Genomic DNA, 13,468 nt, shown 5'->3' with positions numbered 1-13,468 from the left:
TAACAAGTATATGTAATTCTCATGTAAACAAGCAAATTAAGATGAGTTTCTAATAGGAATTGTAAGGATATAAAATATTTTTTAAAAAATTGTCATATGCCAAACTATTTTTTAAAAGAAAATCAACAGTAAGTAGAAAAGAGTGGCCCAAAGAAAGTTGTGTTATTTTGATTAAGAAAGTTTTAAAAGGGCATTTTTAAAGATATTTTACATGGGAGAAAATTCTGTCCCTTAGCAGAATGACTCCATTGTTCCAGAATAGGAAGCAGGAAATACAGAGCAAAAACAAAGGTTTAAACTGGGCAGAGGGCACATACTTAAAAGTAGCACTTGCTAGACTGAGGCAGGAAGATGTTACCTTAAGGTCAGTCTGAGGCTTCACTGTGAGTTCCGGGCTGTCTTCACTACACTGCAAGACTCTGTTGCAGTTGTAGGAGCCAGCTATGATAAGCTAAATATGAACAGGTCACTCAAAGGAAGTTCTTTACTTCCAACCATTAACATCTACCAGAGTAGGACTCAGCCATCGGTAAGTTTAATAGAGGCCTGGGTCTCTGTAGTTTACCCTGAAGCAATACCTGGTTGCAGGAAGGATCATAAACTAAGATTACCTGAGTACCACCCAAGAACAGACCATTCAAAGGAAATGCCTAACATTCCAACAACTGCTGTAGATAGGACCACCTGCCAGCACATACTCACCAGTATACCCTAGACAAATGTCAGCCAATCAGGGGTCCTGAACCTCAGAAACCCCTCACCCCACCTTTACTATTATAAAAACCCAACTCTGACTGAGCTCGGGGCTCTCCATTTATTCCAATACGTTGGACATGCAGAAAGACTGAGTTTGCAAACTTGCATAAAATAAAGGCTCTTTGCTTTTACATATGGGACTCGCTCTCCTTGTTAGCTTTTGGGGGACTTTGCGGATTTGGGCATAACAGCAGTAGATCACAAAAGGCTGAAGCAGGTTTGTATCAGCCTGGCCACAATAATGTTTCCAGACACTCAGGTGCACAACCCACCACTTCCTTCCTTGCCATGAGATCAGGGCCTAAGACTACGAAGGAAGAGGATATATACAGAGTTTGGCCAGACTAGGGGGAGCTAAATTCCCCTTCAATCCCATGGTGGTCTTAGACTTTACAGAAAATCATGAGATGAAGGCCAGGAGATTCAGCTGTGGACTTAGGGGTCCTTTCTTGGGAGAAGGTGAGCAGGCTCTGGGGGCTCCACTGTCACTGTTCCCGGCAGGCAGGCAGGCAGGCAGGCAGGCAGGCAGGCAGGCAGGCAGGCAGGCAGCCTCTCTCAGCAGAGTGGTGCCCTTGGCCCACCAATGCTCCAACCCATTCTCAACACAGGATCACAGGTACAGTTAGAGGCAATTACTATAGCATTTCCCAAAAACTAAGCATTAACATATTGGTACAAAGGAAGGAAGAATCTAATTCAGTTCAAAAGTTTCCTGAAAATGCTGATGTACTTGTCTTATGGCCACATGGGTGGGGGAGAAATACCGCCCCACCTCCGACCCATCAACACCTGAGGCAGGCCGGAAAGCTGGCCCTGAGGTTGTAAGAGCAGGAGAGCTGTCCCTGCCCCCCACCAGTAGCAACACTCAGGAGAGCAAGCCCTGCATCTCCTCTGAGCAGCACAATAGAGCCAATACTGATAGCAGATATTGGGGAGGGGAGGGGGGGCGGGAGAGCCAGGTCTGACGTGGTCATGGGAGAGCTGTCCCCACTACTCATGTCATGTGGCCGTGTGGGTTGGGGAGAGCTGTTCCTACTACCTGCTACAGATACCAGCGAGCTGACCCCCCCCCCACACCAGCTGCAGCACTCAGGAAAGTGGGCCCCACTTCTTGCCTGGGCAGCACAGTAGAGATGACCCTGTTGGCAGAGGTGTGGGTAAACCAGCCCCAATGTCATGAGCATGGGAGAGCTGAACCTGAGCTCATAAAAGTGGGAGAGCTGTCCCTGCCCTCACCAGTTGCAGCACTTGGGAGAGTTGGCCCTCAAAGTGGAAGTGTGGAAGAATTGATCCTGAAGAAGCAAAACAGGAGAGCTGGCCCAGACTCCTGCTCACAGCTGCAAAGGTGAACTAGCCAGGGCAGCACTGGAGAGCTCATTCTGGTGCTGAAGACAGGGAGCTGGTGGGCTGATCAACCCTGCAACCACCAGGCCCAGAACCAAGGCTGTGTGTTGGCCCAGTTGATCCACAACATCTGTGGTCTGCTGGAGCACAGGGGTGGAGGGTTGGTCCTGCAGACCCAAGGCTGCAGGATCTCAACACAGGGCAGAAACAGGATGTCCAGAAAGAGTCCCAGTGAGGGACCAGAATCAATGGCTCAGCAGAGACCAGGGGCCTTGAACCAGACCAATGATTTTTTCAATGTAGTGCAATAAATACCCCCATATAAAAATGTGACTCACTGTGTCACACTGCAGCTTCCATGATGAGATTTTCCCTTTCTTCTTTTGTTTGCTTAAATTTTATTTTATTTTGGAGGTCAGGGGAAAATGGGTGGGATCAGCAGGCATGATATGAAAGACAAAGAATAAAAGAAAGTAACAACAAGAAAAGAAACAAACAAACAAAAAAATACTGATGTACTCTTAGCTAGAATCTCACAAGGTTGTTTTTTAATTCTGCACCGTTTCCCTGAGTTTTAACCCCCTTTGAACTGTACATTTTGTTTCTGCTATTTTAGTTTCTTACCTAATGTGGTCTCTCTATCTCAAGGTTTTAGTCACCTCTTGTAAGCTTTTCTAGATGTCACATTTGAACTGCACTCTATTTCTATGGTCATATGTTTCTGCGCCCAATGTATCGATTTTCTTGATTATAGTATGATGTGTGTTCATAACCTTGGACATGCACACTCCAGTGTTTAATTAAATTCAAGTGCTTTTCTATCAGGTGAGACCCAGGTTGTCTACCTGGCTATGTGGTTTCCCACAGAGAAGCTATCATCCTGAAAAAGAATTGTTATGACCTTTGGCAACAAGCCTAGGAAAACAAACATTTATGGTTTGCTGAGATAAGTTCTTGTGTTTGTGTTATCTTTACTAGGTTTTGTTTATCAATCTAGAAAACCTTAAGAAAAAATTTTCTTTATTTGTTTTTCAGGTCTTTTTTGTTTTGTTTTGTGAGGCAGGTCTTGCTTATAGCCCAGACTGGCCTGGAACTTAGGATACTCCTGCATCTGCCTCCTTAATGCTAGGATTACAGGCTTGAGCCATCTCCAAAGTCTCTGAATTACCACTCTGATTAAACAAATGACTACTGTGCTGGTTTAATGTTACTGTAACAAATGTCAGAGACAAGAAACTTCTCAGAACAAAGGTTCGCTTTGGCTCATAGTTTTGAAGGCTTTAGTTCACCTACTGGCCTGCGGCATTGGCAGCAAGTCATGGCAGGAGTCGTGACAGAGTAAAACTGCTCACCCCACGGCAAGAGAGTCAAAGAGAAGAGGCCACTGGAGTTGTGCTATCCCTTGGAAGGACATGCTCTAATGGCCTGGAAAGACCTCTCTACAGTGTCACCTCGCGGTTCAAGCCTCTAGAGACATTTTAATGCCCAACCACTCACAACTATTTTTTTCACAAAGGTTACAAAAATAAAATGCTTTAAAACTGTTTGGTAATCTTAGCTAACTTCCTCAGGGTTAAAGTTCTGAAATGTTTTTTAAAAAATAAACACTTCTATTAATTCTTTCAGTATTTCATACAATGTATTTTGACGATATTTACCTCCAACTCCTCCCTGATCCAGCCTCACCTCTTTCAATCCCTTGTGTCCTCTTAAAATACCCTCTTAATTTAATTTAATAATGTAACTCCAATGTATTGTCCACACACTTCTGGGTGTGAGCCAGGCCTTTCTGACCTAGAACTACCTTTACCTTGGGCAGTTGACAGGTTAAACTCCATCTTCTCTACAGAAACCCGTGTAATAACACGCTCTCAAGTCATGTGATAGACTTCCCATTGATGTGGATTTGTAAAGGTACATGAAAATTTCAAAAGTGTGATGGCCCTGGCGTGAGGTATCTTAAAGTTTATGCTATGAAAATAACTGAATATTCTTGTCAATGACTAGGCTTTTATCAGAGTTTCATCAGAACCACTTCTGTCATCCAGTTTTTCCAGCTGGATGTATTTTTTCAATCCAGTGGGAAGGACCGACTACGCAAGATTTCCGTGAATACTTGCTTCACAACCAATAGTTACTGTGAGTAGCCGTCCAGAAGTCAACTCAAGGAATCCTTTGGTCCACCAGGTAACTTTAACAACATCCTTAATGTAACCATTTGTTCAGACTGTACAGATGGTCTCTCACTCTCTATTATAAACATTCCAAATTCCAAACAGGCATGGGCACTACAAGATAAAATAGTTCTAGACTACATGTTGGCTAAATAAGAAAATGTCTGTGTCCCAATTAATACTACATATATACCTGAATAAAATTCTCTGGGGAACTGAAACCAAACTGCATAAAAATAAGACAGGCTAAACAGAAGAAACAGGGCTCACCTAATGGCCCTTAGGCCCAGATTCATGGCCCAAAACCATTATGCAAGCTGCTTTGTTATGCACTTACTAGTCTTTTGTTTTGTTTGTTTGTTTATTTATTTATTTTTTATTAAAAATTTCCTCCTCCCATTTCCCTCCCCCTTCCCCCCACTTCTCTCCCCCTCCCTCTCCAGTCCCAAGAGCAGTCAGGGTTCCCTGCCCTGTGGGAAGTCCAAGGTCCTCCTCCCTCCATCCAGGTCTAGGAAGGTGAGCATCCAAACAGCCTAGGCTCCCACAAAGCCAGTACATGCAGTAGGATCAAAACTCAATGCCATTGTCCTTGGCTTCTCAGCAGCCCTCATTGTCCACTATGTTCAGAGAATTCGGTTTTATCCCATGCTTTTTCAGTCCCAGTCCAGCTGGCCTTGGTGAGCTCCCATTAGATCAGCCCCACCTTCTCAGTGGGTGGGTGCACCCCTCGCGGTCCTGACTTCCTTGCTCATGTTCTCCCTCCTTCTGCTCCTCATTTGGACCTTAGGAGCTCAGTCCGGTGCTCCAATGAAGATGGGGAGAGCTTGGGGGAATGGGACGGTTGGGATAAAGGAAGGATGGATATGGGAGCAGGGAAGTATATATCTTAATTAAGGGAACCATTTTAGAGTTGGCAAGAGACTTGCCTCTAGAGGGGTTCCCAGGTGTCCAGGGAAATGTCCCCAGCTAGTTCCTTGGGCAGCTGAGGAGAAGAAGCCTGAAATGGCCCAAATCCTATAGCCATACTAACGAATATCTTGCATATCACCATAGAACCTTCATCTGGCGATGGATGGAGATAGAGACAGAGACCCACATTGTTTTGTTTTTTGAACATTAGTTTCTTTTAAAAGTTTGCCCGTTCCCTGTCAAAGGTCTGCAGAAGTAGAACTCCTAAGAGCAGTGCCGGCCCAGCCCTGAGCGTAATAGGGAATGTCTCTGGAAAAGAAAAACATTGGACTTAAGAGTGAACTCCAGGCAAATCCAGTCTGAAACTACAACTTGTAAACCCTCTTCTCTTAACATGATTAGAAAGGGCTTTGCCACTGGTGTCTACTCACCAATCGCTTCCCCTGAATGTGGGGCCACACTAGACCATCTCAGCACCAAGGCTCAATCAGAACTTAACCGTAGAATGATTGATCAGTGATACTTTCAGAGAAAGGTAAAAGTTGTTAGAATCATAATGGTGTCATTCCTGTCAAGCCCTAATAAAAGAAAACAGTGAGAGGGAATGAAGGAAGGAGGAAGGAAGGGAGAAGGTTGAGAGAGCTCAGACACATGCTAAACCGCCACTGAAGACCCCCAAAGGGACACTGAAACCTCTCTCACATAATGGTCATTCTAAATGAATGAAAGAATGAGTGGAATGAAATCACTCATAAATGTGTGTATGCGTGTGTGTGTGTACACATATGTGTGTATGGAGGCGGGGCTAATATACCAGGACCAGCAGAGGCAACTAAGATTCTTAATACTTGAAAAACACGCCAGGCGGTGGTGGTGCATGCCTTTAATCCCAGCACTCTAGAGGCAGAGGCAGGTGAATCCCTGTGAGTTTGAGGCCCACCTGGTCTACAAGAGCTAGTTCCAGAACAGCTAGGACTGTTACACAAAGAAACCCTGTCTCAAAAAACAAAAACAAAACTTGAAAAACACTTAATTCACATGTTAACAAGATAAATGAGGAAGGCCATGCGATTATCTTAAGAAAAGAAAAAAAATACCTGAAAGAAACAACACCTATTTACAATACCAGCCATATCAGGAAACTCTGGGTGTAGCTAAGAGAGCTGCCTTATTGAAAACAGTGGAAAAGTGGGGATTCCCAACAACAACATCAGCCTCCACATGCACTTGCAAGAGGATTCTTGTACACACCCACACACATATGTGCCCACACAGATACAGATATGAACACATGCACACTATACATACACCACAAAAAGAAAAAAGGAAAAAGAAAGCTAGTAAAGGGGAAACTAATTTTCTTAATATAAAGGAATGATGAAGGTCTGGAGCAACAGGTATGCAACTATCCTGAGCCTGTCATTACGCATCGCCTTTATTTTTTATTTTTGGTTTTTCGAGACAGGGTTTCTCTGTGGTTTTTTGGAGCCTGTCCTGGAACTAGCTCTTGCAGACCAGGCTGGTCTCGAACTCACAGAGATCCACCTGCCTCTGCCTCCCGAGTGCTGGGATTAAAGGCGTGCGCCACCACCGCCCGGCTATGCATCGCCTTTATATACTGAAATGGGATACTTGCCCCATAAATATGTACAGGTATTAGTGTTAAATTAGAACAATTCTTCAAAATGTGAATACTTGATTTCTTACCACAAAGAAATTTCAAATGAAATGTATACCTTAAAGCAATCTAAAAATTTCTCTAGGAACATTTTTATAGGTTTACAATCACTGGTTGTATGTTTGCAGTCAGGACAGAAGCTTATTACATAATAAAATCTAAAGACACTTTTTAAGACTTAATTCTAATCATTTCCATAACAAATGTTATCAATTAATGTTTTAAGGAATTAGTGGAGTTTCCAATGAACCAATCAGACATGTAAACAAGAAAAATTAATCATTGAGACCATGAAAGTGGGGTTTTATGAAAAGCTCATGAAAGCAGATTACATTCTATAAGTCAGGGCTAAAGCGGAGAGTGTGTTTTCAGATTTATCCCCACGGGGAGCTGGGCAAGTCTGTTTTTATGACAGCTTACACACAGCAGCTCAGGAGTGTCCAGCACTGCTCAGATAACTGCTCTTCCCTGTCCCACAATGTAAAACGATGGCCTTGTTCTCTCTCTGTACAAGATGACATGCCTAATGCAGTTTAAGCAGTCACATATGCTCTATTTCTAAATGTTTGTGCTTTATAGTTTTCCAAATTTGAAAGTTTTCCAAGAATACTTGCTTCTAAGCCAAAAATTGTGCCTCAAACCTCAAAATCTAAAACAAGTTACCAAAGTACACTGAAATATATTTTATTATATAAAAATAACCACCAGCAAAAGTGTCAGTGAACCCTCAAAAAACTCTGAGAGGAAGTTTGTCGGCTGGTTTTCTCCAGCTGGCTGTGCATGAAGATGTGGCTCCCCTTCTGACAATACCGAGACTGTGATGCCAGCACGACTGTCCTCTAATGGTCTTGCGTGCAGTCAGGTTTGTCTTCCAAGAGTTTTGTGTGAAAAAGAGGACTGAAAAACGTCATGATATCCCTATTAGAACTAGCCACATCTGGATTTCATAAGCTACAGAGACAATGAGCAGAGTAGTAACAATAGGGAACTGTGGTGGGCTGAAAGAAAATGACCCCCATAGGCTCATAGAAATGAAAATCAATGAAATGTATGCACTGGCAATGCTGAAGCATGAGCAATAATCCTAGAACTCAGCTCTGAGTCCAAGCCTAGCAAAGCACAGCAATACTGCACTCTTTTTATTTTATTTTTTTTAAAAAAGATGTGATCTTACAAAATGCATCTAATTCTTAAAAACTCAAGAGTATATCAAATGTTCATTGATTTTCCATCTCTTTGGCCAGGCACTGATAATATGGCGATAATCACGGCCCTGTCTTCACAAAAGAGACTCTATGTAAAAGCAATTTGGGGTTAACCTTGGCTGGGTGGAACAGCTGCAGACTATCATTTGTGCTTGAGGAACTTCACTTTGGTTTTTCATTCTCTAGGAATAAGCTGAAATCTACTAGACATCTAACAATTTTTTTAAGTTAAAAAAAAGAGGGGATGCAATGCCCTCTTCTGGTCTCTCTGGGCATCACATGTGGTGTAGATACACATGCAGGAAATACACCCAGACACACAAAAAATAACAAAATAATGATTTCAAAAGTAAATTGGGGAGCAGAGACAGGCCAAGTCCTGGGCACCTGATAGCCAACCGGACTAGGTTGAGGGACCCCCATCTTCGAACAGAAAGGACATCTTCATGTTGACTTCTGGCCTCCACATGAGGCCAAAGGGATCACAGGCTCACAGGCACACACAGATGCACAGGAGGGAGAACAGAAACTAAGAATGAAGACCATCTCAATCCTGAGGAGCTCTAGAATGGGTAAAACTAAGGGGCTCTTTGCTTCTAACTATTAACTACCAATTAATTATTAGAGGTGTGATGTACAGCCTGAATTCTTTTCCTGTTCGTAATCTCTCTTCATCTTCCAACTCTGAGAAGTCAAAAATTCACCTTCATCTCACAGAATTTAAGAAACAAAGCCCTCCATCTCTCCCAAAACAGTTCCCCAGCTCTCGGCTCCTCTGTAGTTCAGGCCCCAGCAATGTTACCCTCCTGAGGACAGTACTATCAAAGCGACTTTCTGAAACACAAATCTAATTATAACCTCTCCGTGGGGTTTAACCCCTAGTCTGTGTAAGTCTCCCTTCCTTCTAGGAGAACACATCTGTCACAGCATTCGGGTCGTTTCCATCCATTCTGAGGCATCAATTCCTGACATCTCCCAATATGTACCTTATGCTAAAGCTACAACTAAACACTGCCTTATATTCCCCCACACATTATCAACACCACACCCTTCATTTCCCAGTCAAGAAAATTCCTTCATAACTTGGATGAAGGACTGGCAAGATGGTTCAATAGGTAAAATGCAAACTTAACTACCTGGTTTGATTCCCAGAACCTACATAAAAGTAGAAGGAGAAAAGCAATTCCAGTTACCCTTTGTCCTCCGCAAGTATTTATTCTCATACCCCCACCTCCCTTTCACACACACACACGCACACACACACACGTGCAATACAGAGAATACTATGACCATTATTCCATGATCTTGTCACTCAGGAAAAAAGGTAAAATTCTTAGTTTCAGTTTCCATCTGACCTCGAGACACATTTCAACTTAATAAACAACATACTTCACTGGAAGAACATTATTTTAGATGATAACCTTCTAAAAAGCAAGACAAAGAAGCAACTGGTAATTTAAATAACTCTCACTTTACATTTAAAAAGTTTCTTAGCAAAATTTTACCACTAAAGTTCTCATATAGGCTTTTAAAAGAGTAATTTACAAGAGCAACAATAAAAAGTTACAACTGAAAAACTGTGGATTCTGACAAAAATTAAAGTATACAATTCAAATACAGGTCTGTAAATGTGATACAACTGATGGAGTCTAGTCTGAAGTTGTAATAGTCAACAATTACAAGTCAGAGCTATAAAAAGAGGAGCACAATAAGTTATTTAAATTAGTCTGTAAATAGTAAACATTCAAAATTGCCAGCAAGCTCTACAGGGTGAAAGAAACCTAAGAAAGTAATTAGATATCTACCGAATACTTTATTTCTTCATACATACAAACTGCACTAGAAAAACTGTAGCAAGTATGTAAAGTTTGTTTTCTTATTAAGAAGACTGAAGATAGATAAGCTATGTTAGGACATCTGGGTTACCTAACACATACTGTGTCTAAGAGAGCAGCTCCCAAACAAATGCTATTTCAGAGTCAATAAGTGTGCTGGGTAACTATCTACCTGGCCTTGAGACTTCCAATTACTCAGAAGTGGATGTAGCTGCCATATGAATCCAACTAAGAGAGTAAATCCTGAAGAGCTGACTGTGGTATATTCAGAAATAGAATTTAACTGTCCCTAGATCTAGTGAATGGTTGACACATGACATGTGCACATGTAGACAAGTCAGGGAGGGTAACCATATGTGAATCTGGAGCTATCAATGAGAACTGAAAATATCGTATGTGGGAAAAGATCAACATTCCAGGTTATCCTTAATAATTTATTTTATAAATTTTTAACTAAATTACTCTTGAGAAATTTCTCTCAATTCCTTACAAGTATTAAATGAGGTTTTTTGTTTTTTTTTTTTTTTAAGATAACAGAAAGCAAAGTCACTTCCACTTAGTGCTAGACCTGGTGATTCTGTTCACTCTTGTTGAGTTTTATAATACACTCTTCTATATAACAGCCCTTTATCCCAAGACTACCATTCTCATGAAAAATCATTCCAGTATGCAAACCACTTTAATTTTTAGCATTCTTTATGTGGGTGTGCACAACTGTGTGCATGCACAGAGGCCAAAGGATATGCTGGGTGTCTGTTCCATCATTCTCCACCTTATTCTTTCCAGTCTCCCCTAAACCTGGAGCAAAGCTGGTGGCCAGCAAACCCCAGTGATTTTCCTGTATCTATACTCCACAGTGTTGAGGTTACAGAGTTACGAGATCACCCCTGGCTTGTTTTATGTTACTGTTGAGGACTTGAACTCAGGCTCTCACAATGGTATGACAAGTGCTCTTACCCACTGAGCCATCTCAAAAGACTGCTTTTCAGAAACATTCTTGATGATGCTTGTATTTTGTGAAATTTACCCAAAGCACACTGTGAGCTTCAAAATATTTGGATTCAGCCGGGTAGTGATGCCACATGTCTTTAATCCCAGCACTTGGGAGGCAGAGGCAGGCGGATCTCTGTGAGTTCGAGACCAGCCTGCTCTACAAGAGCTAGTTCCAGGACAGGCTCCAAAACCACTGAGAAACCCTGTCTCGAAAAACCAAAAGAAAAAAAATTTGGATTCATGTCTATAGACTATCTGTGAGTTCCTACGTACCTATTCCACTCAGAATTCATGTCTATAGACTATCTGTGAGTTCCTACGTACCTATTCCACTCAGAATTCATGTCTATAGACTATCTGTGAGTTCCTACGTACCTTTCCACTCAGAATCCTCCTACATGTATTTTCTACCAGTATGAGTTAATGGCTATTAAGTAAGCTAAAGTATCTAACACGTAAGAATTTATCATAACTGAAGGATATAAATGAATACTTACATTTGTGATTTCCCCCCATTTTTCCATTACATTTTAAAATATTATTTTGGTGTGTGCACATGTATGTGTGCATAGGTGTATACACATGGAGGCCAAAGTAGGGTGTCAACTGTCCATCTCTATCACCCTCCACCTTTAAAGCAGGGTCTCCCCCTGAACCTAGAGCTCCCATTGTTTTGGCTAAGCTAGCAACTTAGCAAGCCCCATCAACTCTCCTGTCTCCGCACCCCTGAGTGATAGAGTCAGAGGCCTTCAACATGGCTGCTGGGATCCAAACTCATCCCTTTACATATCATCTCTGTGTGGCTCTGGAAACCAAGCCCAGGCAAGGTCTTTCAGGTGCCAATTTTATCACTGAGCTATAGCTCCATCCACTGCAGGAAAACTACAATTTTTGTCTTACAAAGATAGTCAAGGTCCATTTTCCATCTCTTATAGCTAATCTCTAAAACAAGAAAACTTTAATTAAAGAAAAAACATTTAAAAATAGTTGAAATTTACATAATTCTTTCTCCCAGACATTAGAAGGCTCCAAATATTCCAAAATAGTTTGTCAAAATCTTCTTTCGAGCCGGGCGGTGGTGGCGCACGCCTTTAATCCCAGCACTCGGGAGGCAGAGGCAGGCGGATCTCTGTGAGTTCGAGACCAGCCTGGTCTACAAGAGCTAGTTCCAGGACAGGCTCCAAAACCACAAAGAAACCCTGTCTCGAAAAACCAAAAAAAAAAAAAAAAAAATCTTCTTTCATTTAGAAGCAAATTTTATAAGAACAAGACAGCTTTTAAACTCTAGGTGTGGAGGCCATAAAAATGTTCAAATGTATTTCCTTCTACTTTATAGTACAATTCACAAATGTATGCATTTCAGACTAGAAATAATCTTACATATATACAAAGACTTACCATCTGTATGGGTTTCTTGTGGAGATCTCGTTCAGTTACCAATTTTTCCTGGTCAGTGACATAAAGGCCTTTCTGTGCTAATGCCTGGATTACGGCATCATGGCCCAGGAGGGGCTTGGCTGCGTCACTCTTTAGGATGAGGCTCCCAGCTCGACAGTACAGCTCAGCAGACAGAAGCAGATTAACAACAGGCGGCTTGATGTGCTCCTGGTCATACTGATCTGTGTAAAACGGTTCTTCAAGTTCCTCTGGCACACTGTCTATGAAGATTAAGGGGAAAAATCTTTTTATAAGATTTCTATTAAAAATTCACACGTCATTTAATAATTACTATTCACATCACAGAATTTGAAGTTATTTCTAAAAATATTAATTACTCCTTTAATTGGCAAGATGATTTTCCTTTTTCTTCCCCTGGGGCGTGGGGGCTAGGCATAAGACTTAAAAGGAAAGATACAAATTCCCTCTATAGAAGATATGATTCTGAGATACACAACAGGAGCAGCAAACAAGGAGAAAAGCTTCAGAGCGTGGTGAGTCAGGCAGTGGTGGTGTATGTCTTTAGTCCTAGCACATGAGAGGCAAGGGGCAGGCAGATCTCTGTTAAGTTTGAGGCCAGCCTGGTGGTCTACAAAGTTAGTTCCAGGACAGCCAGGGCTACAGGGAAACCCTGACTCTAAAAGAAAACAAAACAAACAAAAACAGAAAACAAAAAAGAAAAGGTAATTATTATGAAATGTCTTAGCAGATATTTTATTTCCTGTAATAGAAGTAAAAATAATTAACAGGTAATCTTGGCATCTAAACACTACAATGCAAAAAGAAAAGTGAGTACTCATTACTAGGGTTCTAGGCTTCTCTACCTGTCTTAGTCAGGGCTCTACTGTTGTGACAGAACACCAACCAAAAGCATTTTGGGGGAAGAAAGGGTTCGTTTCAGTCTAGTTTCACATCATAGTTCATCAGGGTCCATCACTGAGGGAGTGGGCAGGGCCTGGATGCAGGAACCTAGATGGCATGGCTTACTAACCTGTTCCTCACGGCTGGACTGCATTAGCTTGCATTCTCTTTTCTTTTCAAGATTAATTTATTTATTATGCATACAATGTTCTTTCTACGTACCAAAAGAGGGCACAAGATCTCATTACAGATGGTTGTAAGCTGTCATGTGGTTGC

General features: G+C 41.8%; 1 protein-coding gene across 4 annotated transcripts in view; it reads right to left on the bottom strand.

Moving 5' to 3' along the window:
* Camsap2 (calmodulin regulated spectrin associated protein family member 2) overlaps positions 1-13,468 on the bottom strand; it is an 83,995-nt gene that overhangs the window by 54,387 nt on the left and 16,140 nt on the right. For all 4 annotated transcript variants that reach the window (XM_057769182.1, XM_057769183.1, XM_057769184.1 and 1 more), the window contains exon 2: positions 12,293-12,552. In XM_057769182.1, the coding sequence (XP_057625165.1) occupies positions 12,293-12,552 (260 nt within the window). The remainder of the gene's footprint in view (positions 1-12,292; positions 12,553-13,468) is intronic.

The sequence above is a fragment of the Chionomys nivalis genome, chromosome 5 (genome assembly GCF_950005125.1).
Source record: "Chionomys nivalis chromosome 5, mChiNiv1.1, whole genome shotgun sequence".
Lineage (NCBI taxonomy): Eukaryota > Metazoa > Chordata > Mammalia > Rodentia > Cricetidae > Chionomys > Chionomys nivalis.
The sequence above is the reverse complement of the archived record's forward strand: the minus strand, read 5'-3'. Positions and strand labels throughout refer to the sequence as shown.